This window comes from Ochotona princeps, chromosome 4 (assembly GCF_030435755.1).
Source record: "Ochotona princeps isolate mOchPri1 chromosome 4, mOchPri1.hap1, whole genome shotgun sequence".
Classification (NCBI taxonomy): Eukaryota; Metazoa; Chordata; class Mammalia; order Lagomorpha; family Ochotonidae; genus Ochotona; species Ochotona princeps.
Genome location: NC_080835.1, coordinates 37,300,702 through 37,328,476, shown reverse-complemented (window position 1 = coordinate 37,328,476; position 27,775 = coordinate 37,300,702). Strand labels below are relative to the sequence as shown.

The 27,775-nt window shown below is 38.2% G+C and overlaps 1 protein-coding gene across 3 annotated transcripts in view; it reads left to right on the top strand.

The window, feature by feature from the left end:
* Positions 1-27,775, top strand: part of PRMT3 (protein arginine methyltransferase 3) — a 115,392-nt gene that overhangs the window by 58,801 nt on the left and 28,816 nt on the right. For all 3 annotated transcript variants that reach the window (XM_012927086.2, XM_058663252.1, XM_058663251.1), the window contains 3 exons: positions 14,039-14,117; positions 21,954-22,141; positions 23,659-23,745. In XM_012927086.2, the coding sequence (XP_012782540.2) occupies positions 14,039-14,117; positions 21,954-22,141; positions 23,659-23,745 (354 nt within the window). The remainder of the gene's footprint in view (positions 1-14,038; positions 14,118-21,953; positions 22,142-23,658; positions 23,746-27,775) is intronic.

Genomic DNA, 27,775 nt, shown 5'->3' with positions numbered 1-27,775 from the left:
TGTATAATATTGATTGACACTTATCTGCATTTCTTTTATTTTCCTGTTACAAATAATGCTGTTTTGAATTTTTTAAAAAATATATTTGTTTCGGGCTTGTGTGATAACCTAGCGGCTAAATCCTCATCTTGCTTGCGCCAGGATCCCATATGCACTTCAATTCGTGTCCTGGTTGCTTCACTTACCTTTTAGCTCCCTGCTTGTGACCAGGAAAAGCAATAGAGGATGGTCCAGAGCTGGAATTCTAGTTTCAGATCGGCTCAGATCCAGCTATTGTGGTCCCTTGGGAAGATTTACAGAGAAGAGACACAAAGATCTTCTGACCGCTGGTTCACTTCCCAAATAACCACAATAGCCATAGCTGAGCCACTGCAAAGCCAGTAGCCAGGAGCTTCTTCCAGGTCTCCCACATGGGTGCAGGGTTCCAAGGCTTGAGGCCATTCTCTGTTGCTTACCAGGCCATAAGCAGGGAGCTGGATAGGAAGTAGAGCATGCAGTACACCAGTTTGTGTCATAATGGATCCTAGCGCTTTGCTTCAAAAATAGCTTATCAATTTATACAATCATTCTGTTAGACCTCTTTTCCTACTGTTAAAAACTACCTGAGACAACCAAAATTATTTATTACAGTTCAGGAGGCTGGAAGTTCAAGGTTAAGCATCAGTAAATTTGATGTTTAATGAGGGCCCCGTCTGCTTCTGAGATGGTGTCTTGATGTGTTCTCTGGAGGGACTAACACTGTCTTCAGATGGCGAACTAAATTAGAGGGAACAAATTCATTCCTTCAAGCCTCCCCTTTCGTAAGTTTTGTTTGTTTGAAATGAAGAATGACAAAATCAGAGGCAGAAATCTTGCATCCATTGGTTCAGTGCTCAGTGCCTGCAACAGCCCAAGCTGTGCCAGATCAAAGCCAGGAGCCAAGATCTCAGCCAGGTCCCCACACAGCCACCACTCAGCTACTTGAGCCATCACCTTTTACCTCCAGGAGAGCACATAGCTGGAACCTGAATGAGAGGGAAGCAGGACTCTATCCCAGGCACTCCACAAGGACGCCATCTCTTAAGATCTTAAGACATGCTGTTACTATATATTATTTTAATATAATTCTTTTTAATAAAAGTGCTAGTTAACACACTTTTAAGAGTAAAATACCGGGGCTCGGCAGTGTGGCCTAGTGGCTAAGGTCCTCGCTTTGATCCCATATGGCCGCTGGTTCTAATCTCGGCAGCTCCACTTCCTCTCTCTGTCTCTCCTCCTCTCAGTATATCTGACTTTGTAATAAAAATTAAAAATAAATCTTTAAAAAAAAAAGGGTAAAATGCCAAGCTATGGGCTCGGCGGTGTGGCCTAGTGGCCAAAGTCCTCGCCTTGAACGCCCCGGGATCCCATATGGGCGCCGGTTCTATTCCTGGCAGCTCCACTTCCCATCCAGCTCCCTGCTTGTGGCCTGGGAAAGCAGTAGAGGATGGCCCAGTGCTTTGGGATCCTGCACCCGTGTGGAAGACCTGGAGGAAGTTCCTGGCTCTGGGCTCCGGATTGGCACAGCACCGGCTGTTGCGCTTACTTGGGGAGTGATTCATTGGATGGAAGATCTTCCTCTCTCTCTCTCTCTCTCTCTCCTTCTCTATATATCTGACTTTGTAATAAAAATAAATAAATCTTAATAAAAAAATACCAAGCTATATTAACTGATTTTTTTTAAGCAGTGTGGGAGATGTGCAATGTTTTTGAAATGCTCTGTCTTCCACCTTGGAAACTGACTCTGTAGGTTTGGGTATAGTCCACATGCCCTTGGGACGATCTTGAATTTGTTGAAGACTTGTTTATTGAATGGATCATTAGCCGATTTGACTGTCAGCCTTTTGATGATTGAGAGTGCCATCTAGTGGGAAAAAGACAGGATCTAGATACTTTTTTCAAATTTCAGGAGGAGTGTGCAAATTATCTGTTCTCAGTGGCATATTCTAGAAGTGTGAAACACTAAAGTAAGAACTATATTGAAAGGTGACAGAAGAAGGGAGTAGCCATCTTAAATGGTAACAAGCACATAATAGCTACTAACGAATGGTGATTATGGTTCTTACTGTAAGTCTTACTGTTTGATTAAAACTAGGGAATAGTTCTGACATATTTGTCATTTTTAACATTTTTGACTATGTGGTAATTCATGTTACCGTCTTTGTTACTCAGAGGCCACTACTGATCCCCAAGACAAATGTGTTCCTGATTTTTAGAATTCTTTCCTAAGAATTTTAATATATTATAAACATATGTATATATCACACACAATATTTGTGTCTCTTGGGTACCTGTGACTGTTTCAGGCAAGAGAAAGCAGAGAACAAAGCAAATTGTAGTCATCACGTCTGTATTTATCTTAGGATAATCCTGTTCTATGTGATGGTTCTATACCATGCTTTTTCCTATCACTTTTTTGTTGTTGTTGTTACATTTTTATTTTGGATTTTGTATTACAATTTCTATAGATTGGAATTTCCCCCTATATCTCACCCCCCAACAGACCTATCACTGTTAAAGCTATAAATTTCCCTCTAATTATTGCTATAGCTGCATCCCAATAATTTGTTCAGTTCACTACATTGCCATTGTGATTTTTGCTTTGATCCATGCATTATTGAGGAGTATATTACTTAGTTTATGTTAGGAAATTTTTTAGGTATCTTTCTGTTAATAATTCCTAATTAGGCTCTCATTCCTTTAAGTTTGCTCAAACATGTCTGTGGCCTAATATGTAACCTGTTTTCTGGAGCTCCACATTGATTTTGAATAAATGTGCAGTTTTCTATTGCTGTAGAATGAAATATTTCATAATTTTCATTTGAGTCAGATTGGTTAATTATGTCATTGATTTGTTTATGTTTACAAATTCTGGTAGTCAATGAAAGGACAATGAAATTTCTTCCTAGAATTCAGAATTACCTGTCTCTTCTCATTTGTGTCATCTTTTATTTCTGATATTTTTATGCTGATTAGATATATACACATTGGGATTTAATATGAATTCCTGATAAATTTGACTTCTTTATCCTTATGAAGTAGTACTTTGCCTTTCATAGTATTTTTGTTCTGTTTGGCTGATGTTGATATAGGCACTGAAATCTTTACGGCTATTTGAAGATTAGATATTTTTCACACTTTTTTAAACTTGTTGACGTTTCTGTCTTAAATGGATTTTAACATAAATATTATATGCTATGAATATGCTTCAGAATGTTCATGGGTATTGTATATTATGAAAAGACTACATAAGTTTTAGGGTTTTTTTTAAATATTGAACTGATATTATAATTCCATTTTCTTGAGGTTTTTGAAGAACTTTCATAGTTGAATCTGTTTTTTTGTTAACCAATTTAACAAATAAGCATCTAATCTTTTAATTAGTTCCACTTTAAAAAAAGGTTGGGAACCGTAATACATTTTAAAAGTTATTTGTTTACTTGATTGGCAGAAGTGACGGACAAGTAAACGAAGGCGGCTGCCATCTCCTAAAACCCCACATATCTGCAGTGGCAGGAGGTGGGCTGAGGTCTAAGTCAGGAGGCTGGAATCCAAGCATGTGAGACACTACTGTGACCGCAACTAGCTGGAGTTAGGAGCTGGAGAGTGTTACCAACACGAGGCACGGGCATCTTAATATGCCAAATGGACAACACAGTCCCATTGATTGTTGGGTTTCCTGTCTTGTGAAATAATTCTATCTAACTTTTTATTCATCATTCTTGAAGGTTGCAGCTTTTGGGGAAAAAAAATGAGTGATGTTTTGTCCATAGCGATAGAAATTTGTGTATGTGGCAGGGACTGGGGGCAACCAGAACCTTTTGAAACTGCAAGTTATATTTCTATCCCTTTTATGTCTTTTGATGAACACAAATTCTAGATTTTAACACTGTTAAATCTCCTACTTGTGTTATTTATTAGTACTTTTCCTCCACAAATGTGAAAATATTCTCCGTAAGCTCCACCTTTCACTTTTATAATTGGCCTTTTAAAGAAAAAAAAAAGACTAATTTTTTTAATTGGAAAAGCAGATATTCAGAGACAAGAGACAGAAAAATTTTTCATCCACTGGTTCACTCCACCATGTGGCCACAGCGGCCGGAGATGAGCTGGTCTGAAGCCAAGAGCCAGGAGCCTCTACCAGGTCTTCCATGTGGGTGCAGCATCCCAAGGCTTTGGGCTATCATCGATTGCTTTCCCAAGCCACAAACGGAGCTGGGTGGGAAGTGGAGCAGCCAGAGTATAAACTGGTGCCCACATGGGATCCTGGTGCATGGAAGGTGAGGATTTAGCCACTAGACTACTGTGCCATGCCCTTATAATTGGTCTTTAATCTGCTAATAATTCAGGAATTAAAATTGTGGTAGTCTTTCTGTGAGCAGTTTGATGACTCAAATCAAAAAATTAAATGGGCCTATCCTGTAAGCTGGGGATTATAGTTCAAAAATCATTAAACAGAGATATGTGTCCATAGACAGATCGGTAGATAGATATTCAAAACATTTTTCCCTTATCCATTCTGTGGCAAATAAGTTAAAAAGGTAGGGGTATACGCATGTTATTCTTTTTCTCATAGTGACCATGCATTTTGCCAAGTGTATGAGTGTCTCAGTTGCTGTGGAACTGTCAATAAGGAAAAGTGCCTTATTCAAAAGGACCTCACATAATTAGTTTGAAAATGGTCATGTGACTTTAGTATTCCATTTGTAATAAATCATGTACTACACATGAGCACATTTTAACTTGAAAGGGTCAGGTAACAGACTGAGGAATCATTGAAAAACTTGCTATTCTGAATAGTTTGCTTTACAACCTCAGGTTTTGGTGCATTTTTTTTAAGATTTATTTATTTTTGTTACAAAGTCAGATATACAGAGAGGAAGATCTTCTGTCCGATGAGTCACTCCCCAAGTGACCACAACGGCCGGTGCTGAGCCGATCCAAAGCCGGGAACCTGGAACCTCTTCCGGGTCTCCCACATGGGTGCAGTGTCCCAATGCTTTGGGCCGTCCTCAACTGCTTTCCCAGGCCACAAGCAGGGAGCTGGATGGGAAGTGGAGCTGCCGGGATTAGAACCGGTGCCCATATGGGATCCCGGGGTGTTCAAGGCGAGGACTTTGGCCGCTAGACCACGCCCGCCGGGCCCCGAGTTTTGGTGCATTTTTAATAGAGGGCACACAAAGGAATCCATAATGAAGTTTTATCAGCTGCAGCTGAGTGGACAGATGCCCCTCCCTACTAGAAGAAAGTTTTATCTGGCCAAAATTGTTAGATAATATCAAAGTTGAGAAACAGTACTTAGAATTCTCATTTCTATTTGTTGTTAGCAATTGAACTTTTCACTTATGTCGTATATTAACATTATCTATCCTAATTGGGATCATCAGGAAGAGTTTCCTGAAGCAATGACCTCAAGGCAGTATTTTGTCACGTGAATAAGTAACAGAGACTTCCCTAACCAACTTAGGTTTAATAAACTTGACAGATTAATGATTTTCCTCATCCTTTTTTTTTTTATCACACTGCTAGATTCCTGTGGCTTCTTTAACACTTAAAAGTATTTGCAGTATGCTGCTACTGTTCTATCATTTGAACTTTAATTCTCCTATCAAAAGTTGATAGTAATTGAACAATTTAGAAAAATTTAGAAATTTAGAAAAATTCCACAAGGAGAAATTACTAAACTACCATGGAATTATTGGGTTCACAAACACTTGCAAAAGACTGGGTAGACTGATGGGGTATAGGAAATTCATGAATTCTCTACTTGGAATATAACCTTAGGTAACCAAAACAGGAAATTGTATACAGCATAGAAGTTACATTTATGCAGGAATAATGGTAAAGATTCTAGTCAATGGAGACATCACCCAAAAGTATTAGCGAACAATGTACTTTTCTGTTTCTACATAAAACGTATTGTTTTTAGTTATCACTGGACCCATTTACATTGGGTGAAATAAGGTTTGTAATAAATCTTACTGAATTTAAGGATATTGAGGAAATATCAAATATTTAGTGAGTCAAAAGTATATTGCAGAGAAAATATGATTGGGTTTTATAGTCTGGTTAATTTACTGAGAGTAGTCTTTTCTCTTTACATAGTTTTGGTTTGTTGACAATCCAGATTAGCTTTTTGCTACATTGTAAAATGTTCTAATAGTTAAATGTTGCCTAGATGTGCATTAGTATTTCGTTTATTTGAGCTAAAAAAGTGTTGGAGACTTGCTTTGTGCTGGAAGTTTCAGATTTTCTTTTATCACTGATGTTCTGTTCTAGGAAGATATGGACATTTAAAAAATACTCATGAAATTTTCATTTCAGTGAGCAGTGTTAATATTCTTGTCCCTGATTTATTACATATGTTCATTTGCAGTAATTAATTTTTAAGATGTAAATACAATATTTAATTTTAAAATTTAACTGTCATTTTAGAAAAAATACTGTCCCAAGAGCTTCATGGGAGAAAATATCAGGTACAATTCTCATTCCAGATGGCACCCCTACAGGTGAGGCAGCAGCCTGTGAAATTGCAGTCTGAATTACGCTGCAGATGAGCTAGGCATTTGGAGGAAAGCCTCCTGATAGAAGTAATAAATGACTTGGTTCAGAACCAAGGACAATTCCCAGGAACCTAAAGGCTGTTTGGTCACATAGAGAGCCAATGGTAAAATGATGTTTAGCAAACTAGAAAGTTGATATAAAGGACAATGATCACTAGCAAAACATGGATGAATATTTTCATCTGCAAGTTTTTAAACTAGGTTTATTTATTTCATGACTGTCATCTATCTTACCTGTGGTCTAGTATGTGCGTGATTTTTCTAAAAATCATTGCCAAGTAATCTGTCCTTATAATCTCACAGACGTTTTTGCAAATCTAATCTTCTTCTAAATGTCCTGCAGTAAAATTTTTCACTTTGGAACATTTTAGTCCTTACTCATAAAGGTGGTATAATATAAATAGTAAACCTTATTTTTAGTTAGGCAAATCAGTATGAGGATCAACATGAATCATGATTCAGAATTTGACCCCTGTAATTAACTAAGGCTCAGATTCTGTTTGATTCACTCGTTGTTTATGTGACTGTAAGCCAGTTGTTAGTTTCTAGATGAGTTAGCATTTCTAAGCCTTAGTTTTCTGCTCAGTTAAATGGAAATAATAATAAAATGTGCTTCTTGCAACAACAGTTAAATAAGATTATGAAGCACAGCAATGTTTTATAATTACTACCACTATGTCACAGTTTTAAGCTTAGAAAATAAAATATTTGACATAATTAATGTAAATTTGTACTGGAAGAATTTTATGAAGCAAGCACTGTTTTACAAATGGGGACATATACGAATAGTAACTCATGCATTTATTCACTTAAAGGCAAACCAGGCATAACCCAGCCTTTTGGAAAACCAATTTAAATAATACGGACAAAGTCCTTTGTCTCTCAGGAACTTACGTTTTAGTAAAAAGACAAAATTAACCATTTTTTTTTTTTAATTTACAAGCTGAAAAAATGTGAGTCATCATTGAGTCTTTAAATTTATTTATGGAGCTGACACGGTTCCTCTATTCTCTCATTCTTCACCTGCAAGTGCTGGTATCCCATATGGGTGCCAGTTTATATCCCATAAGGCCTGGACTGAGTTCACAGTCCTCAGCTACAGGCTTTTCCTAATCTCTGGTCATCCCAGGCATCTGAGGACAGCCAGTAGATAGAATTTGTTTCCATCTGTTGTTGTGCCTCTTGGATGAATTTTTAAGACACAAATAAAACCACTATCTCTCTTTTTCTTTTTTTGGGGGGGGGGAGGGGCAATGAAGAAATAGAATTTAGGGCCAGCACAGTAGTGTGGCAGTGTAGCAAGCTATCTGCCTAAAAGCGCTGGCATGCCATAGGGGCACTGGTTGTGTCTCAGCTGCTCCACTTTTCATCCAGGTCTGTGCTTACTGCCTAGGAAACCAAAGCAGAATGGAATGGGACCTTGGGTCCATGAACCCAGGTGGGCAGCCAATAAGAATTTTCTGGCTCCCAGCTTTGGATCTGTTCAGCTCTGTCTTCTCTCTGTAAAAATCTGCCTTTCAAATAAAATAAAATCTTGAATAGAATTTAAGATTTCTATTTAATCAGGAACTTATGTTTGGCCTAAGTGATTAAGGTGTCAGTTGCAATACCTGCACCCCATTCGGAATTCTTGGGTTCCAGAACTGGCTCTGTTTGCAGTTCCAGCCTCTGGCTAATGCATTCCCTCGGAGGCAGCAAGTGTTGGTTCAAGTAGTTCGGCTTATGCCATCCACATGGGAGACCAGTATGGAGGTCCTAGGACACTTAGGGAGTGAACAAGTGGAGGGCAGATTTCTCCCTGTCCTGCCTTTCAAATGCTACACACACACACTCTGTCTCTCAAAACCAATAAAAATAGTTTCAGCATATTGGTCAAATTCGTACTATTTTAAATTGAGATTCTTCCCAAGGGCAGTCATGATTTCCACCCCTTCTAAGACACAAAACTGAATTTCACAAAGTCTGAGGTTTGTACTTTATGCTTGATCTTGTCATGTCTGCTTTCATTTGAAATATTATTAACATGAATAGCCATCTTCTTACATACCCTATGATGACTATCTTTTAACACTTATAACCCTGGTAAGACAATGTTAGAGATAGTTTCTATGGTTCTTGCCTACATAAATTACCGAATTTCTATAAGGTTATTACTAACTGTCAAGCAAAGGCAGCAGAACATGGGTCAAGCAGTGGTCCATTGTCACTCCCCTACAGGATCTGGATGAGGTTCCTGGCTTGGGTCTGCCTCAGTCTTGGCCACTGCAGCCATCGGGGGGAGTATTAGCTCTCCTTTCCTCTTCCCCACATTACCTCCTTTCTTTTCTCTCCTTTAAGAAGATGGCTCAATAGCCTGCTACACTACTGTGCTGGCTCTAAATTCTATTTCTTAATTGCTGAATTTCTAAATTTCTATTTCTTAATTGTAAAAAAATTGGGGATGATTTTATTTGTGTCTTAAAAATTCATCCAAGAGGCACAACAACAGATGGAAACAGATTCTATCTACTGGCTGTCCTCAGATGCCTGGGATGACCAGAGATTAGGAAAAGCCTGTAGCTGAGGACTGAGAACTCAGTCCAGGCCTCCCACTTGAGTGGCAGGAACATGGGTCAGTGTGGCCTATGTGAGTCTGTGTGAGACATGTTGCCCGTAACTGGCTGTCACTGTGTGTGCCTACCTTTCTCTCCAGCTCAGGTGTTTTCCCCGGCCCCAGTGTGGTACCTCTGCTTGCAGCTGTGTGTTTATGCATTGCAGACTACTCTGCCATGTCTCTTCACTTTCTGCAGTTTCCACTTCAGATTTCTCTCCATGTCTCTCCTGGGAATGCACTTTGTCCACTCTTTTTTGGCTACCCTTTTGCTGCTCGAAATCAGTACATCTTTTGCCTACTTAGCCATCTAGATGACTCCTTACTTTTTTGTTTAAATTATTTTCAAATGAAAAAAAAATTTTTGCACACACTACTAACACTATTTTAAAGGTTTATTTACTTCTGTTGCAAAGTAAGATATACAGAGAGGAGGAGAGAGATAAAGATCTTCCGTCCATTAAGTCACTCCCCAAGTGACCACAACAGCCAGTGCTGCGCTGATCTGAAGCCAGGAGCGAGGAACCTCTTCCAGGTCTCCTCCACGTGTGCAGGATCCCAAGGCTTTGGGCCGTCCTCAACTGGTTTCCCAGGCCACAAGCAGGGAGCTGGATGCGAAGCGGGGCTGCTGGGATTAGAACCGGCACCCATATGGGATCCTGGCAGGTTCAAGGCGAGGACTTTAGCCACTAGGCCACCTCGCCTAGCCCTACTAATATTTTTTTTTCAGGATTCATTTTTTTAAAGATTTTTAAAATTTTTAATTGGAAAGTTAGATTTATAGAGAGAAGGAGAGACAGAAAAAGATCTTCCATCCCACTGGTTCACTCCCCAAGAAGCTGCAAAGGCTGGAGCCAAGCTGATCTGAAGCCAGGAGCTTCTTCTGGGTCTCCCACGTGGGTGCAGAGTGCCAAGAACTTAGGCAATCCACTACTGCTTTTCTAGGCCACAAGCAGAGAACTAGAAGAGAAGTGGAGCAGCTGGGACACAAACCGGTCTCCATATGGGATCCCCGCACATGCAAGGTGAGGATTTAGACAGTAGGCTACTGCTCCAGCTTTTAATATTTATTTTAACTGACAGAATGACAAAGAAAGGGAGAGACAGAGACCTTCCATCTTCTGATCACTCCTCAAATGGCTGCAGTAGGTTGGGCGTGATCCAGCTGAAGCCAGCTCAAAACTTAGGTGATTTTTGTTTTGTTTTATTTAATTCAAAAGGATACATCCACAGGTTCACTCCCTGGAACAGCAAGGGCTCATAAAGACTGAAGCAGGAGGGAGGCAGGATGACCCAGTTATCCCACTCCTAGGAATATGCCCAATAGAAATTAAATCTGCATATGAGAAGAGGATCTGTAATCCTATATTTGCAGCAGCACAATCTACAATAGCAAAGACATGGAAACAATCCAGATGTGCGTCCAAAGAAGAGTGGTTAAAGAAACTATGATACATCTACTCCATGCAATATTGTTCAGCTATTAAGAAGAATGAAATCATATTATTTACAACTAGTTGGCCCCAATTAGAGACCATTATGCTCAGTGAAATGAGTCAATCACAAAAGAACAAATACCATATGTTCTCTTACATAAGGAAACCATCATGGAAAGTGTGACTTCAGCAATCCGATCCATACTGCTTTTTTTGTTTGTTTGTTTGTTTGTTTGTTTTTAGCTGTATCTCATGTGTTTTGATGTTTTTTATTTCAGTTTTTTTTGTTCGAAATAATTTCTTTTCTCTTGTCGAATTCATCACTGGCTCATGGATCATACAGTAGCATTTTTCCCAAGAGACTTTTGTGTTTCCTTTTTGTCACTGATACGTTGGTTACTCAGTGGTGCATTTTTTTGTGATGCTGTAATTTGTTGTTGATGTTGATGTTCTTGTGGCTGTTTTAACTCATACCAGTTATTGACCTTGTTTCATGGCTTCTTAATTAGGGAAATGTGTATTGATGGAGTACTGGGGTCTATCATATACAGATGTGGGGGTATAATGCAACAGGTATCCCTGCTTCCAGATGAAGGATGGATTCCCAATAAAACTGTTGGACAGTGGGATGCTGGACTGTCTGACATTGTCTGTACCAACAATGTCACTTAAAGAAGAAACTGATAGAATTATGATTCCTTATGAATCATAATTGTAGTAAAATGGGGAAAAATCTGCTGGGGGGGAATCCCAGCCTATACAGAATTGTACCACATAATTCAAAATTCAAACTAAAAATATATTTTTAAAAAAAGACTAAAGCAGAATAGCAGAGGCAAAGCAGGCAGATCCGTAGTGGGATGCTGACAGTGCAGGCACAGTGTACACCATTGTGCCACAGCACTAGCCACAGCTAACATGTTTCGCATTTTTCCCCATAAACTCTTAATTATTCTAAAGCATAATTATAGCTTTTATCAGTGAATCAGTGCCTGTTTATAAGCATTTATATGCACAGATCTACACAAATTATGTCAGATTGTCAAAGATTTCTTAGTTAAATTCTATAAATCTCTTGTTCTTTGAAAACATTAGATCATATTAATGAAGAGTTTGACATACTGAATTTAAGAGTTTGGCATACTGAATTTTATATCCAGAAAATCAGTGTCCACCAAATCCTTCTTTTTCCTAATGTAAATACATTAATAAGCAAGTTTCATTAAAGCCTTTGTTTTGTTAGTAACGATTTTCTTATCAGAGGATTACTGTGTTGGGGATGGGACGGTAAATGCCAGTGTAGAGTTGCTGGTGGCAATTTAATTAGTTTCCTTTATAAGTGATTCAAACATGAAAGCTGAATTTTCCATTAGCTTTAATTTGCTGTTAATCTCGTGATTATTATACATTTTGGATTGCTAGGTTTCATTTTTTTTCCTTGTTTTGGTGAAACCTTTATAATATTTTTTATTCATGTGGTTAAAAATTAGTTTATCTCATCTGGAAGCTGTGGGCAAATGGGACAAATAATTGGATGAAGACAATTTTCAGTTAGAATGCTAAGGGTAACATTCATTGATTCACCTTAAGCAGTAGTAAGATGTATCCTGTGGTATGGGCTGTACTGAACACTTGACCTTCCCTGTGACTTAGGGGTCACTGTGAGTGCACACTAAAAAAACTAAAGGAAACAGGCACGTATTCCTGAAGTCATGATTCTGTCATTTCAGTAGTAAGCTGTGAAGCATGATTATATTGCAGTGAATTTGTGACACCAAGACTGGCAGATTTTTTATTTGTATGATAATTCTCCTTTCTTGGTAAACAGTTCATTACTGTGCTGTAAAATCTGCAGAACACTGGGATCATGTTTCATAAACTGTATTTCAAGCACCATTTGTTCCACAAGATGTTGATGTAGAATACCAGGGCGGGGGAGGGAAGGAAAGCCTGTATTTGAAAAGTGGAAATTCTTGGTTATAGCATGTTCAGCAGTTCTCCAGAATAACACTGCTCAAAAATTCTGTGTTGTTCTTGGGAGTTTGGAGGGAGAGGTTGACATACCGAGCCTGTAAACAGGAACAGCAGCCTTACCCTTACACTGGCGGATCCTAAGAGAATCTTTCTCCAAATTCTGGGTGGTGTCTTAAAGACTCAAGCACAAACAACAGTCAACTCCTGTTTACATATTCAATGATAGAGCTTTTGATTGGGAATTTTAGTGTGATAACACTGCCCACACGACTTGTTACATGAAGTTACTCCTGCATGCGTTTGAACCACAGTTAACCTGATAGCGATACTAGTTCCCTTTGTCACTTCTCAGACATGCACAGCATCACCAAAGTACATTTTGGCACTTTTTTGAAAGCCCTCCTCACCCCACCCCTTTGTCTAGAAAAGCCTTTGCTTCAAAGCATTTTGCATTTATGTTCTTTGTTGGTTTTTTTTTTTTAAAGAGGGGAGGTGTTCCTTGGAAGTCCCACCACAGTGCTGATGTAATTATGAGTCTTTGGCAGGATGGTATGGCATTAGTGTTCCTCAAACCTTTTTAAGGACCTTTCCCCTTACCATTTTTTAAGAAGATTTATTGTATAAAAGATTTTTTGTTTGCTTGTTTTACAGAGAGAGCAGTAGTAATAGTGAGAGAGGTCTTCCATCTGCAGATTCACTTCCCAAATGGTCATAAGGCCAAAGCTGAGCTGACCCAAAGCCAGGAGCCAGGAGCCTTTTCTGAATCCCACATGGGTGGAGGGCCCCACAGAATTGGATAGGAAGTGAAGCAGTCAGAACATAAACCTGCACCCATGCCAGTACTGGCTGCCTTAAACACCCCCACCCCCACCACCACCACACACACACGCACATCTTTTAAACCAAAAAATAACAAAGATGAAACAGTATTGGGGAATGGTGTTCTAGAATAGAGTTTAGCAGCCTTTAGCCTGTTGAATTTTGGGCCGTGTAGTTCTTTTTCGGGTTTTGGTGGAAAGGGTACTGCATTTTTAAGATGTTTATCAACATCCTTTGGATCTAACCAGTAATGCCAGAAGCATCATCAAAGCCCTGCATGTTCCTCAGAATACCTCTGACATGTCTACCCACCCCCAGCAAACAAAACATAGTTATGAACTGATACCCTAGATTAACATTTCAGTGTTCCTGGAAGTTCCTTTTAAAATAAACAATAGTATGGAATAGAGACAAGGTGAGTATATTCACCTGTAAGAACCTTTATAGGTCCACTTTGTACACAGGTTTTTGGAAAATGACTGTGGAGAATTTACTGCATAAGCCAATTTCTGACTTGGTAGAATACTGGGCTGGAGACAGAGATACATTTTTTTAATTAAAAGTAATCTGGATATACAAATTAATATATTTGTAAAGATTTATCAAGTTCTAAAATTCATTCCCCCTTTTTTATACAGGGCTATTTTCTTCTTTTTGAGTCTATGTTGGATTCTGTCCTTTTTGCAAAGAACAAATACTTGGCAAAAGGAGGATCAGGTGAGTATAAAATTCTAGTCTTAATATTCCAATTTTAGTCCAAGAGAACCGAATGCGCCTTTGGATTTCAAATTAACTATGCATGACTGAAACAGTTCCCAATAGAGATGAAAGACATTGCCATTAGACAAAGTTTTAAGACCTATTCCTTACTATATTTTTGAAAGTAGAACATTACGTAACACATGTAGTACTCAAAATGGTTTTCTCAGGAACTTGTTATTGAAAGCTTTTTTTAGGTAAAATTCTAAGGACTAGATTTTGGAAACTTTGTGATTTCCAAATCAAAATCTTAACAGAGTTCATTTTTAATTCTTGAATCAGTAAATCCTTTTTCCCCCAGGAGCATGTATCATGCTTATTCAGAATTATTCACTGTAATGGTGATCTTTCCATGACTTCACTAACTGCATAAACCTAGCACCTATGACTTAATGAAAGCATTAAAATAGACTATTTTCTAGTAAGTTTTTAAAGCACAGTATACTCAGTATATAATTGGATGCAGTGAATTTGGAAGACTTTCTTTTCGTGTCTCTGGAAAATATTACATTTTTAAAATATGAAATATTCAGAGTGTTGTACTCAAGTGAGCAGTACAGAGAAGTGCCACATACTGATTAAGGTTCTGAATTGCTTTGCTGCTGGTGGTAGAGACAGAGCTCACGCCCTAAAGACCTCTTGACCCCAAGCTGCAGAACAGCAGGGTTAGTAAAGGCAAAAGCCGCAAACCGGAGGAGTTCAGGTGGACTGAGCCATGGCAGAACTATCTCAGAGATAAAAATAATTACTCAACTTTGAAGCCTTTGCTGCTGTATCAGGTGAAACTCATTTTTTCCTAGTTATGCTTGAACACCCTAGCCAGGGGTTGAGCATCTTGCCAAGCAGGGTGCAGTTTTCTCGGCAGCACTAGAGTCTAATGGGTAGGGGGTTACCTCATCTAAGATGGAGCCTAGCTCAACATGGAGTTCCTCATGTTAAGCCCGTTGTTTCAAGAGTAAGATTGTTTTTACAGGCTCTGCTGTAAACAGGTTCTTACAAACAAAATATTGTCTCTAAGGGCAGGGATTATTTTTGTCATTCTTCAGTAAATTCCACAGCTTCTAAAAATCCTACATGTCGTTAAAACTGAATTAAGTGGCATCTAGCCCTTTCTATTTCCCTCTCCCTGCACTTTTTTTTTCTTTCTCAAAGCTTTCGATTGAATAAATGGTTTTCCTGGTCAGAGTAGAGCTAATAAAATTGTTGTATGAAAGTGGATGGAATTAGTAGTATAATACTCTTGATCTTAGTCTCCTTCGCTTCAATGTTTGATGAAGTGATTTTGGCAGTTACGGTACAATTAAAAATCAGGACCAAGTTTGGAGAAAATTATCTAGGACAATAGAATCCTTTTCATAGAGTTTGTCCATTTTCTCTCTCTCCCTCTCTCTCCCTCTCTCTCTCTGCCTCTCCCTCTCCCTCTCTTCTTTTATCACTGTATTATCTACTGCCAGTTCAAGGTACATGTGTGTTCTCTGCTAAGTATCTCACTCTCCCTAGAGGAGGGAGATAGCAGTAGAGCACACACATGAGAGAAGTTCACCCTAACCACTGCCTCAGTCACTGGTAAATTCCCCAAATGGTTACAACAGTAAGATCTGGAGCTAGGAATCCAGTCCAGGCCTCCCATATGGCGGACCCAGGAGGAACCCAGCTGCTGCCTTCCAGTGTGTGCGTTAGCAACAAGCTGGAATTAGGAGTTGAGGTGTCCCAAATACTGTCAACCAGTGCACCTAACAATTGCCCCTAAAATTTTCAAATGTATTTTATCCTGAAACACTTGTATGTATTTCTAATTTCTAATTATAGTGGCTTTGTTCCTTTTTTCGAGTACTATATTTAATGACTAAAAACAACATTTCATATAATTTGTTCATTGTCTGCAACCTGCCAGATAAAATACTCTTTATGTTTATTATCCGACATAATCTTTGAACAGTCCTTTGGGTTTATAAACAATGTCATAAATAGCCTGGAATACACATGTTAAGTAACCATGCCTTGACTTTTTAAAATTCTAATTCAGATATACATGACTTCAGTATTTATCTGGTTTTCACTGAACCACTTTGCTTTTTCTATTAAAAGGCACTTCCTTAGAAAAAGAGAAAAAAACCTTTTGATACTTAAAGTTGTAGGGAAGATTGAAATAACTGTTTCTAAACTTCCCAGAATGGTATTCAAAATTGATCTTTGTATTGTATACCTGCCATTGGAGGCATTTGAAGCGGTATCGAGTGGAATGAAGCACTCTTTCTACCTCACAGATAAGTTACACACACACATACTTATTCTCAAACAAGCAGCCACTAACCCGGATATTCATCCTATTATTATTAAGTACTCATTGAAGAACTGAGAACATAATACACCTAAGTTGAATTCTTAGTGAAATTATTTAAGAACCTATAGCATTTTTAAAATGACAAATCTGTTTCTCATTCTCAGAGGTATAAAGAAGGAGGTTCATGGATAGGTTTTTGCCTATCTTTATATGACATAGTTGTGTTAAGGCAACCTGTAGGTAAATGAAAAAGAAGCTAACTTTAAAAAAGAAAGCCAACTTTATTTTGTTTTCCATTATGCAGTTTTGTAGATGTAGGACTTCCCTTTATCCCTCCCTGGGCTTCCCTCCTCTCCCCCCACCCCCATTTCCTCCTGTATTTCACAATATTGTAGTCCTTCAGCTGGAGTCACAATTCCAAACTTTTACCTGCTTAAAATGTGCTATTCAGTGTTGCTTTTTAACAAAGTCAAGAAAAGAATAACCTGAATTGGAGTATGCCTTGTGAGCGTTACCAGTTGTTCAGAGGTGGGTGTTCATATCCCGTGTTTGACTTTTTGAACAAAAATAGAGAGGAAGCCTGTTCTTAAGAATTTGCTTGAAATATGTTCTTTGTATCAGTGAGGGTTCTTGTTGCAGGATATAGAAATCCTGTATATCAAACAAAAAAAGAGTTTATTTATTAAGAGTATAAGGTTAGGTTGCAAAGTTACTGTGCGACTGAAAGGTGGTACAGCCAGAGTAATGCTCAAAATGACCTTATGGCACTAATTTTAGAAGTGATTGCACAACTCTAATGCAGGCACTAGCCGGCAGATCACGTTACTGACCTTAGCAGTAGACTGGGGCCCTGTGTTAGTGGACTGTTGGCCATATGCCCATGTCTGACCTGCAGATGAGGAAAGGTAAGCAATTTTCCTGCATTTGGAGTTTCTGTTTGGAAACAGGCTCTTCTTCATAACACTGGAGGTTACAGACATTTCTGAAGGAGATAGCAAAATGAAGTGGCAGATAAACTACACACTTTTAGGTCTGCCTCTTTCTAAGACTTACAGTTGCATTTGAAATTGAAAAACATGATCTAGGCTAATGAGAAACTGCTTCTTTTCTGAATTCTAAATGTGCAGATATACTTTGCTAGCTATCACCCTCTCTGCATAAAAAACACTTATAGCATATTCCTTATTTCTACTTCACTCTTACTGTTTTTTCATCCTGTCATTCTTAAGTCAGCAAAATAAGACTGAATATTTCTCTTTTCCTCATTTCACCTTGAAATTTTATTAGTTGCCTTTTTTTTTCTTAACCCCTTTTCTCATTCCTCTGCTTTATTGTTTTAAGATTCATTTATTTTATTTATTTGAAAGAACTGCAGAAAAAATGAGGGAAAAATAGAGATACCTTCCAAATGCTGGTTTACTCCTGAGATGGCCACATCAGCCTGTGCTGAGGCAGGTCGAAGACAGAAGCCAAGAGCTTCTTTTAGGTCTCCTGCATGGGTGGCAGGGCCCCAAGTACTTTTGCCATCTTTCACTGCTTTTTCTAGGACATTAACAGGAAGCTGGATTGGAAGTGGAGTGGTGGGACTTGAACCAGCACCCAAACGGGATGCCAGTGCAGGCATTGGCTTTGCCCATTATGCCACAATGTGTGCCTGTTTGTTTGCTTATTTATTTGAGAGCCAGATAGAAAGGGTGTGCTCTCATAAGCTAGTTATTCCACAGATGCCTGCCACAGAAGTGGCTAGGCTGGAGTAAAGCCTGGAGCCTAAAAATCAATTTGGAGTTCTTCAAGAGGATGGTGGGAACACAACCATCTACCACTGCTGCCTTCCAGGTCCTCCAGTAGCAGGAAGCTAGAATTGGGAGCTAGAACTGGAAAGTGAATCCAGACTCCAGTGCAGATGTTAGCATCGTAACCATTATCTTATTCCCTCTTTGCTTTCCAACAAATACCTAGGAAACTTAGGAAAATAGGCTTCTTCTTTGCTGCTCTTCCATCTGAAAAGTATTAAATATGTCATCTTGCACAGTTGAAAGCATACAGGATTTTTAGCCTTTAACTGTGCTGTTGGCTGACTAATCACCTTATTGATTGATGAGCATGATAATTGGAGACAAGTTACTTACTTTCTTTATCTGAAAAATCAATGTTATCACCAACTTTTAGAAAGTCATTCAAAAGTCATTGTAATGTTTGATATAAAGGAATTGTTTAATGTTAATGTTAGGTTTGTACTTACAAATGTTATGAAATGAATCTAAGTTTTGTGATCATGCCTGTCATTTGTGTAACACTTAGCATTTTCTTCCTCCCTCCCTCCCTCCCTCCCTCTCTTCCTTCCTTCCTTCCTTTCTTCCTGTCTTGTTTTTGTTACAGATTCATTTATTTGTATCAGAAAGCCAGATTTACAGAGAGGAGAGGCAGAGAGAAAGATTATCCATCTGCTGGTTCACTGCCTAAAATGGTCTCAGTGACCAAAACTGAACCAAATCAAAGACGAAAGCCGGGAGCCTCTTGGATCTGCCACATGGGTACAGGGACCCAAGACTGGGCCATCTTCCACCATTTTTCCCAGGCCACGAGCAGGGAGCTGGATGTGAAGTGCAGCAGCCAGGACATGAGCTGCTACCCATATGAGAAGCTGGCACTTCCCAGGCTGAAGATTAGTCAATTGAGCTATTGACCTAGCCCCAACACTTAGCTACCATTTTCTAAGCTTTCACTAGGTTATCTCAATAGAAACAGCCACTGACACTGGTTTATAGTGCTTATAAAGGTCTCATATTTTTTTTCATCATTTCTTATCTACTTTTTTAGTTGTTATATTTATTTATTTACCTGAAAGAGTTAAGGAGAGCAGGTGTTGGGGGGGAACATAGGTCTTCCAACTTCCTGTTCACTCCCCAAATGGCTTCAGTGGCCTAAGCTGGGCCATTCCAAACCAGGAACCTCTTCTGGTTACTCAAATAGGTAAAGGGGCCCAAGCACTTGAGCTGTCATCCACTTCTTTTCCCAGGTATATCAGCAGGGAGTTGGATGGGAAGTAGGGCAGCCAGGACCCCAAGCAATGCCCATAATGGATGCAGCTTCACCCATAAGGCCACACCACTGGCACCTCTTCTTATCGTCAAGTCCATTTTTTTCACATTTTTAGTATTACTTTTGTTCATAATATTATAGCAATATCATTTATGCCTTTTTTCAGTAGTTTTCCTAAATATGTTGTGGCTTAAAAATTGTATTAGCCAGCTATGCTTTACTGGGCTTAGTCACTGTTTAAAATCAATGTTGAAGTAATATGTCCAATTTCCAGATAAATATTAAGATACCCTGATTGTATTAACTGGAGAGTCATTCTTAAAACTTTTGTGATTCTTAGAAAATACACTAATTTAATGACTTCATTTCCTTTTTGTATACCAAACATCTTGCTATCGCTGACTTTTACGAAAGTCTCTTCGTTCACATGTATTCACAAAAATTGTGAAATGAGCAGTTTATTTTATATGAAGTTTAGTGTCTCTTTTTGATTCAGACCTCTTTACTCTGTAATTATTTATATACAAGCATTGATTCTAGTTTTGACTACAGATTGTGTGTGTGTGATTCTTACCCTTCAGTGCCTTCAAGTTTGCAAAGCATTTCTTAGGGATAAAGGATTTCCCATCTTTATCTGTTCACCATGTGAGCTGTTCTAGTGACAAATGAATTCTGGGCACTGAATCGAGAAGGACACAGATGTCAAAGCCATGAATTTATAAATGGTCTGTTAAGAGGATGCTTTTGTCCAATCAGCGTTTGGTTAATTTCACCTACAAGAAGGAATAATTATTCAGTTATAGCTTCTCTCTGACCAAAATCAAATGACAAATGTTTTATAATGTGAGGGTAACAGATCTGCCAGAATTCTGGCAGGTGGCCCAAAATTTAGGCAGCTGTGAGGAGGTGCATACAGAGCTAAATTGACCTAAAACACTGATGATACATCCTTTACGAATATTCATAAGTCTGGGGAAGAAATAATTTCTTTTATAAATACTGACATACAAAAACTATGATTTTGTGTGTTTGTGAACTATAATTACTTTGAAATATCCCAATACTAATAAAGCTGTATTCCTCTTTAATTTCCTCCTATGACAAGCATACTTAGTAAGTTTTAATTTTTTATTAGGGAAAAGTTGTCTTTCTTAGTTTCATTACTGATAGTATTGATAGGTCACATTACTTAAAATAGAACCAGAAATCAAAAAACTTTCAGTATTCAGGTAGAAAATGTTTTTGGTTTTGTAAGGTCACATGTTCTCTGGGGCCCCAGCTATTGTCTGCAGTATAGAGCAACCATGGACAGTAGGCAGACAAATGAATAGGACAGTGTCCCAAGGAAACTACATTTAATAAACAGCCACAGCCTGATTTTGACCTGTGGGCCATCATTTGCTGACCCTGACATAGACACTGATGGTGTTATAAAATCTAAGATTTTTATGAGTGTTCTACATTAGAAGAACTTTATGGATATGTCAGGTAGCTTCAGTGTCTAAACACTGCAGCTCTGAGTGCTATTTAATTCCTTTAAATGACTAAGTGAATTGCATCCCCAGAGGTTTGCACAATGTGGTGGACCTGAACAGGAGTATCTGTGTATGTATCCTGATCCTTGTTTTGAGGATAAAATTTATTGGAACACAGCATCGCCCATTTGTTCACATATTGTTTGTATCTGCTTTTATACTAACACAAAGAGTAGTTGTAACAAAAACCATATGGCCTACAAAAATCAAAATACTGTCTTTACAGAAAAATGTTTCCTGGCTATACCTATACCATTGTCCTCAGGAGACTAATTCTTAATTTTATAATACCAAATGTCTCACAATTAATGTTATAAATAACCAACTACCCCTTGGCAAACAAAAGACCCCACCCCTGTTTTAGAAAAATATATGAAATAATAAAAATTAGTATATTTTTAATAGTAATTCATCATTAGAATCTTTATTTTAATCTTGGCCTTTTTTTTTTTAATTTCAAAGGTGAAGTTACAGAAAGAGCGAGAGACAGAGAAGGTGGTCTTCCATCCGACTGTTCATTCTCCAAAGGGCTGCAATGGCCAAGGATAGAATAGGTCAAACCAAGAGCCAAAGGCTTCATCCAGGTCTCCCACTGGGGGGCCCAAACACTTAGACCATCCTCCACTCCTTTTCCAAGTGCATTAGCAGGGAGATGAATTGAAAGTGGCACATCCAGGAGTCAAACCAGCACCTGTATGGGATGATGGCACTGCAGGTGGCAGCTTACTCCGCTGTGCCCCAGTGCTTGACCCATGCTGTCCCTTTTCAAAGGGCCACTGCTATATGAACCTTGTTTTCCTGGTCTATACCTGTGTTAGTCTCCCAATGTGTAGTCTGTGCTGGTGGACTTGGTATTGTAATTAGCCTTTAAAAATTATACTTTGTCATGATATGAGAGATTAATAATGTACTGTGCAACTTAATTTGTTACAGTCTACCCTGATGTTTGCACTGTCAGCCTGGTAGCAGTGAGTGATGTCAATAAACACGCTGATAAAATTGCTTTCTGGGATGATGTGTATGGCTTCAACATGTCCTGCATGAAGAAATCAGTCATTCCGGAAGCTGTTGTGGAGGTTCTAGATCCAAAGACTCTTATCTCAGATCCATGTAGTGTTAAGGTAGGCATTCTGCTGATATGATTTTTAATCAAGGTATAACTCTATTGTTCTTGGAATTAATATGTTGATTTTACATACAGATCTTTAAAATGGTACTCTTCAATTTTAATGGGTCTGGAGCAACTTAAAGTCTTAATGTTCAACTGACAGCATCACTTTTCTTTACAAAACCTTTTACTGCTTTATGCTGTGAACTGGTTTAATTGTTTACCTTTACTTGGCTTAAGGCAGAAAGTGCTGTTTTGTTTCTGCCTCACTGCTGTGCCTTGAGCTGTTCGAGCTTCTATTTACATCTAGATTTTTCACTCAAATCACTTACTCTACAGTTTCATTTCTCTGATTCACATTTCTTCTAGTATTTTCAGATTCAATAATTACTCTTTGTTTCTCAGTTATACTTTTTATTGTTTTTACCATGTTAAGCTGTCATTTTTTTTGCTAAATCTATATTGTGTTGACATTGGTTCAACAATTGCTTTGCAAAGAAAAGGCATACAGCGTTTCTTTAAAAAATCGTTAATTTGCTTCAACAAGCTAATCAAATATACATGGTTTTTACAGCAGTTGACTAGGATGTTTTCTAATTTTCAGCATGCTGTTCTCAGTTCTTGACAAAATAGATATTCAGTAAATGTTCATTTTCTTACATGGGTAAAATAATAAAATTAGCATAGAATAATGAACATGAAATTTGTGGACAAGAGCAAATCAATGAAAGCTGCATTCGGATCTTAAGAAGCAAAAACACTCCTGTGTGGTGGTTACAGGACTGAGCCGTGTTGAGACTGATTCAGGGTAAATGTGTGCAATTGTAGCCAAGGCTGTCTTAAGACCATGCAAAAAGATTTGAAGGTGAGAAATGCTAATTTACCTAGGGACCTCTTTGCTTAGTGCCCAGACCACTGTGAATGAACATAGTAAGTAGAAAATTTAAGGTTGAAAAGCAAAGATGTTTAAAAAGTATGCATGCCTATAAAAAAAATAATTGTCACTGTAAGTAAATTGAGATGTATGACTTTTTTTTCCTCCTCAAATGGAATCTTGTTTATCAGTTTTGTTGCTTGAGTTTGCCACCCCCCCAGTGTCTTAAAACAAACTTATCTTCAATTGCAGTTACACAAATAATTGTAAAGCAGCTTTTCCTTTTGATTAGCATGTGTCTTCAAGTTGACATTTTCTATAAAAATACTGTTATCACACCATTTAGATCAGGAAAACCACAGTGGTATGCAGTATGATTTTAGATGGGACACGATTTTTTTAAGTGTTTGTTAGTTTGCCTTAGGAAAGCTCAACTAGCATATCAGAGCCATGATTTGATGCATAATGATTTTAGTGAGTCTGGGTAAAATGTCAATAAATGATAGTACTATTAATTCAGATTTGAAAATAAACCCCAAGGCTGGCATGTGAATGATTAAAATTTATAAAATGTGGGTTTAAAGTTATGTTTTTATGGTTTTGGGGTTCTTGATGTGTATACTAACCTGTTCCTTTTGTTGCTTTTTAATGGATAGCATATAGATTGCCATACAACTTCCATCTCAGAATTGGAATTTTCTTCAGAGTTTACACTGATATGCACAAAGACTTCCATTTGCACGGTAAGTTAGTTCATTCTGCTTTCTCAAATTTCACTGGCAATGCAGTTGATTGGCAGGCTAATGAACTAATTACCAGATTTCAGGTAGATGAAAATTCCAGTTGCCTTTGACAGTTATTGTCTTTGTGAAGCCATTAGACAGATTGGGTAGATCTTTGGCCTTCAAAACAGTTTAGTTTATAGAAAGTATTAGGAAACAATGTTTATGTAGTGATTTTGCATTATTATATTCTTCATGATTATGTTGTAATTAACAATTTATTGTATGATTAAAGGCATTCAGGTTTATCTACAAAGACAAAATTATGTCCTAAGACTCCCACTAACTCTTAAAAAAGTATTACTTGTTCTGAAAGGTAGAGCTACAGAGGAGAAGCAGAGGTTCAGCTTCCATCTGCTAGATTTCAGGAGGACAGCGGTCAGCATTGTGGCACAGTGCGTTAAAGTGCTGCCTGCAATGCCAGCATCTGGTTTGCAACCCGTTCGTTCCATTTCCAATCCCACTCCTGGCTAATGCATCTGGGAAACCAGAAGATTGCCCAAATCCTTGGGCCCTTCAACCCATGCAGATGAAGCTCCTGGCTTTGGCCTGACTAGGCTTGGCTGTTGGAGCCATTTAGGGAATGAACTAGCAGATGGAAGATATCGCTCTGCTAGTTCTTTCAAAGTAAGTCTTTAAAAAACTGAAATAAACAGAAACAGAAAAGCTGGTACTCAGACCAGCATGCCAGTGTGGCATGCCAGCATACAAGGTGCAGCTGACTTGTGCTGCAGTGCCAACCTGGATGTTGAGTGGTAGGTTTATTCGATAGAATAATATGAAAAATAATAACTAAGAAATGGATACTCATTTCCTTTTCTTTAGAGCATCTACCTGGTATAATAAAAGAAGCATGGGCTTCCGAAACATTAGGCACATCTGGTTCTGCTGTCAATTCTTTTGTTCAGGTTATCTGTAGTTTATATCTAACACTGTTCAACTGCTTCAAGAAAAGTGGAGATGTTACATGAATTAATGAAATAATATATGTCAGTGTGTCTATATTATAGACAGAAATGGCAGGTGATTAAAATAATCTTTTCCTCTCTTAAATTTAAGTCCCTATATTCTGAGAGACTCAGGATGGTAAGAAAAACATGGGGTCTATACCTCAGAAAATTGACCAATTCCTCCTCCAAATCTTCATTGAGAACAGCTGAACCTGGGTCAATTTTGGAACGTGGTTTTAACAATGGTAGTTGTATGTGTACAAAGTTTCACAACAGATACATAAATCTATGATTGCCGAAGAGTACAGGAACCTTTGTGTTACAAGAAACTGACCTTCAGTAATCTTAGTTTTATTTCACATACTTTAATAGTAAATTTAAAAAGAAACTAGTAATATTTATTTAGTTCTAAAATTAGAATCAAAATTATGGTATTGAAGGATAATGTAAATATAGGATAGGTACTTGCTACATGTTTCCTCAGAGTTCCAAAATAAATCTAATAGACATTCCTATATTATTTACATCTGTCAGGTACCTTGTAGAGTCGGTTTTTATTCTTAGCTTACCTGGTTTTTATGTAAAAAATGTTTGAGATGGGTTTGGGAAGAGAGTGGCATGAAGTTGGAGTGCAGTTGTATGTGTCCCATCACTGCTTAGTAACAGATGATTGTCGAATAATTGATGTGAATTGTCTCACTGTGATGAAAACCTGACAGTCATTAAACACATGATTGCCAGGTGATAAGTGAATTATTTCAAAAGCATTACTTCATTCACCATTGTAGAAAGCATTAATACTTCATTTAATTGGTGAAGCAGTAATTATAGTTTTTCATATAAGGGAATAAAACATACTTTGTCTTTTCTGATCCTAAAAGCCATCTTAGAGAATATAGAGCATCTTGTGAAAAGATCCTACTGGTGTGTAAGAATCCAGGTTGTATGCTTTGTGTGTGTGTTTAATGTAAAAATTTACCTGAAATGCACAGTGACAGAGAAGAGGGTTGACAGGGAGGGGAGATCCAGTGGTTCACCCTCTGCATGTTCAAATAGTTTTGAAATGTGTTGCATAGGAAATATTTTAAACAATTTCTTTTCATTTTAAGTTTTCCTCAGAAACAGGACAGGTTTATATATGATGAGTCACATATCTCCTTTTGGCAAAAAGGCAAAAACCAGACCTTTTTGAAACTTTTCCTACATCCTTTCAAAGCTTACTGTTGTTTGTCATGTTGTTGCTTGGAAGCATTCCTCTCGGGAATGCTTGCTCTAACCTGAATCTGACATGAGGAAGGCTTCTGGTCCAGTGCTTTCCTTAGGTTTTTGTGTTTTTTTGAGCCTCAACTCTCCTGCTCTTTGGAATAATGGACTCTTGGTTTCCTCTACCAGTTGTATGGGTGATTATACAAGAATGAGTTCCAAGTTACTTTTTTCTCTCTCTCTTTTTAATTTCTAAATTCTTTATTTTATGACACAGTTTAATAGACATTGGGGTTTCTCCCTCTCCCCTTTGTTCTCTTCTCCAGTCTTCCACTAGGGATCTTCCCAGTGCCCTCAGAGGTCCATCATACTGCCACTGAGGTGTCGCCCAACAATGCAGGGGCTTATCTGTTGTTTCATTGTGAGACCGTGCTTGTATTGCAAGTACGGGGAACATACTTCTCTCTGTTTCTGCCTATGGAAATATTTATTTCCACTGTGCTTTCATTATACTTCTTAAGTACAGACCCTCTCGGGTTGAGAGGGCAAAAACAAGGAAAAAAATTAAATACAGTGAAATAGTGGGCCTTCATCTCCATGGTGTTGACGAAGTCATACCAGGGGTATCGATGTGACAGTAGGGTGGTGCAGAAGAGTGTCCAGTATCTTGCTGTAGAAATTAATGCTAGCGTAGATCATCATTATCCATGGGTAGCAGTAATAAGAGGGATATTAATAATCTCAGGTGATTATATGCACTCTCATGAATTACTCATAGGTTACAATATCTTATTGCGTATAGTGCAGACAGCTTGGATGTGTGATAATACACAATTTACAGATATAATTTTTAGATTTGACATCGTATGATATCTGACCTTTTGGGATTGGCTCATTTCCCTTAGTATAATAGTTTCCAGTTGGACCCATTTGGCCACAAAGAAATGTATTTTTTTTTTAATAGCTGAGTAGTATTCCATAGAGTCTTTTTTTTTAAACATATTTTTATTGCATTTCATTTTTTAAAAATTAATTACATTGTATTATGTGATACATTTTTTATGCCCTGGGATTTCCCCCCGCCCCTCCGCACACCCTCCCCCCACGGCGGATTGCTCCACCTTGTTGCATTTCCATAATTCAAATTCAGTCGACATTCTTTCATTGGAGGTATTTACCAAGCATAAAGTCCAGCATCTTATTGTCCTGGTAAGTTCAATGGTTTCTTGGTGAGACCATCTCTGGTCTGAAGGTAGAGCTGGCAGAGTATCATCCCGATCAATTAAAAGCCCCAACATAATATTTCCAACCATTTACAACATTGTGACATTAATTGACATGGTATTGATTAACTAATATGTTAATAGGAAAATGCAGGTTCTCAACCACAACCTGTGACTTCTTCATAGACATTTCAATTTTGGTTTATATTCAACCGTGTTCTATACACCTTAAAATGGCTATAGATTGCTATTCAGCTGTCTCAAGCCTATTTTAATTTTAGTATTTAGCAGTTTATAGCATTGAAGTATGTTTTCGCTGAACCTGGCTGTTTTTCAGATGGTCTGACTCTATAATTCTAACAGGATATATGTCAACAGTTTAGGTGAGCATGTTTAGGAGGGGTGTGCAGAGAAATCTTCCATACCCCAGTGAGGAGTAACTAATCTTTGTGTCCCACCCAGTGAGTTATAAGTGCATCCCCGCTGACCGTTTCCTGTCTGTTTTTAAGCTTTCCTTGTTGTTCTCTATCTATTCTAGTTTTGTTTGTTTATTTGTTTTGAGGGGTTTCTGGAGCGCTCCTGATGGTTATTACGAGAGGGGGTGGGGACCCAGAG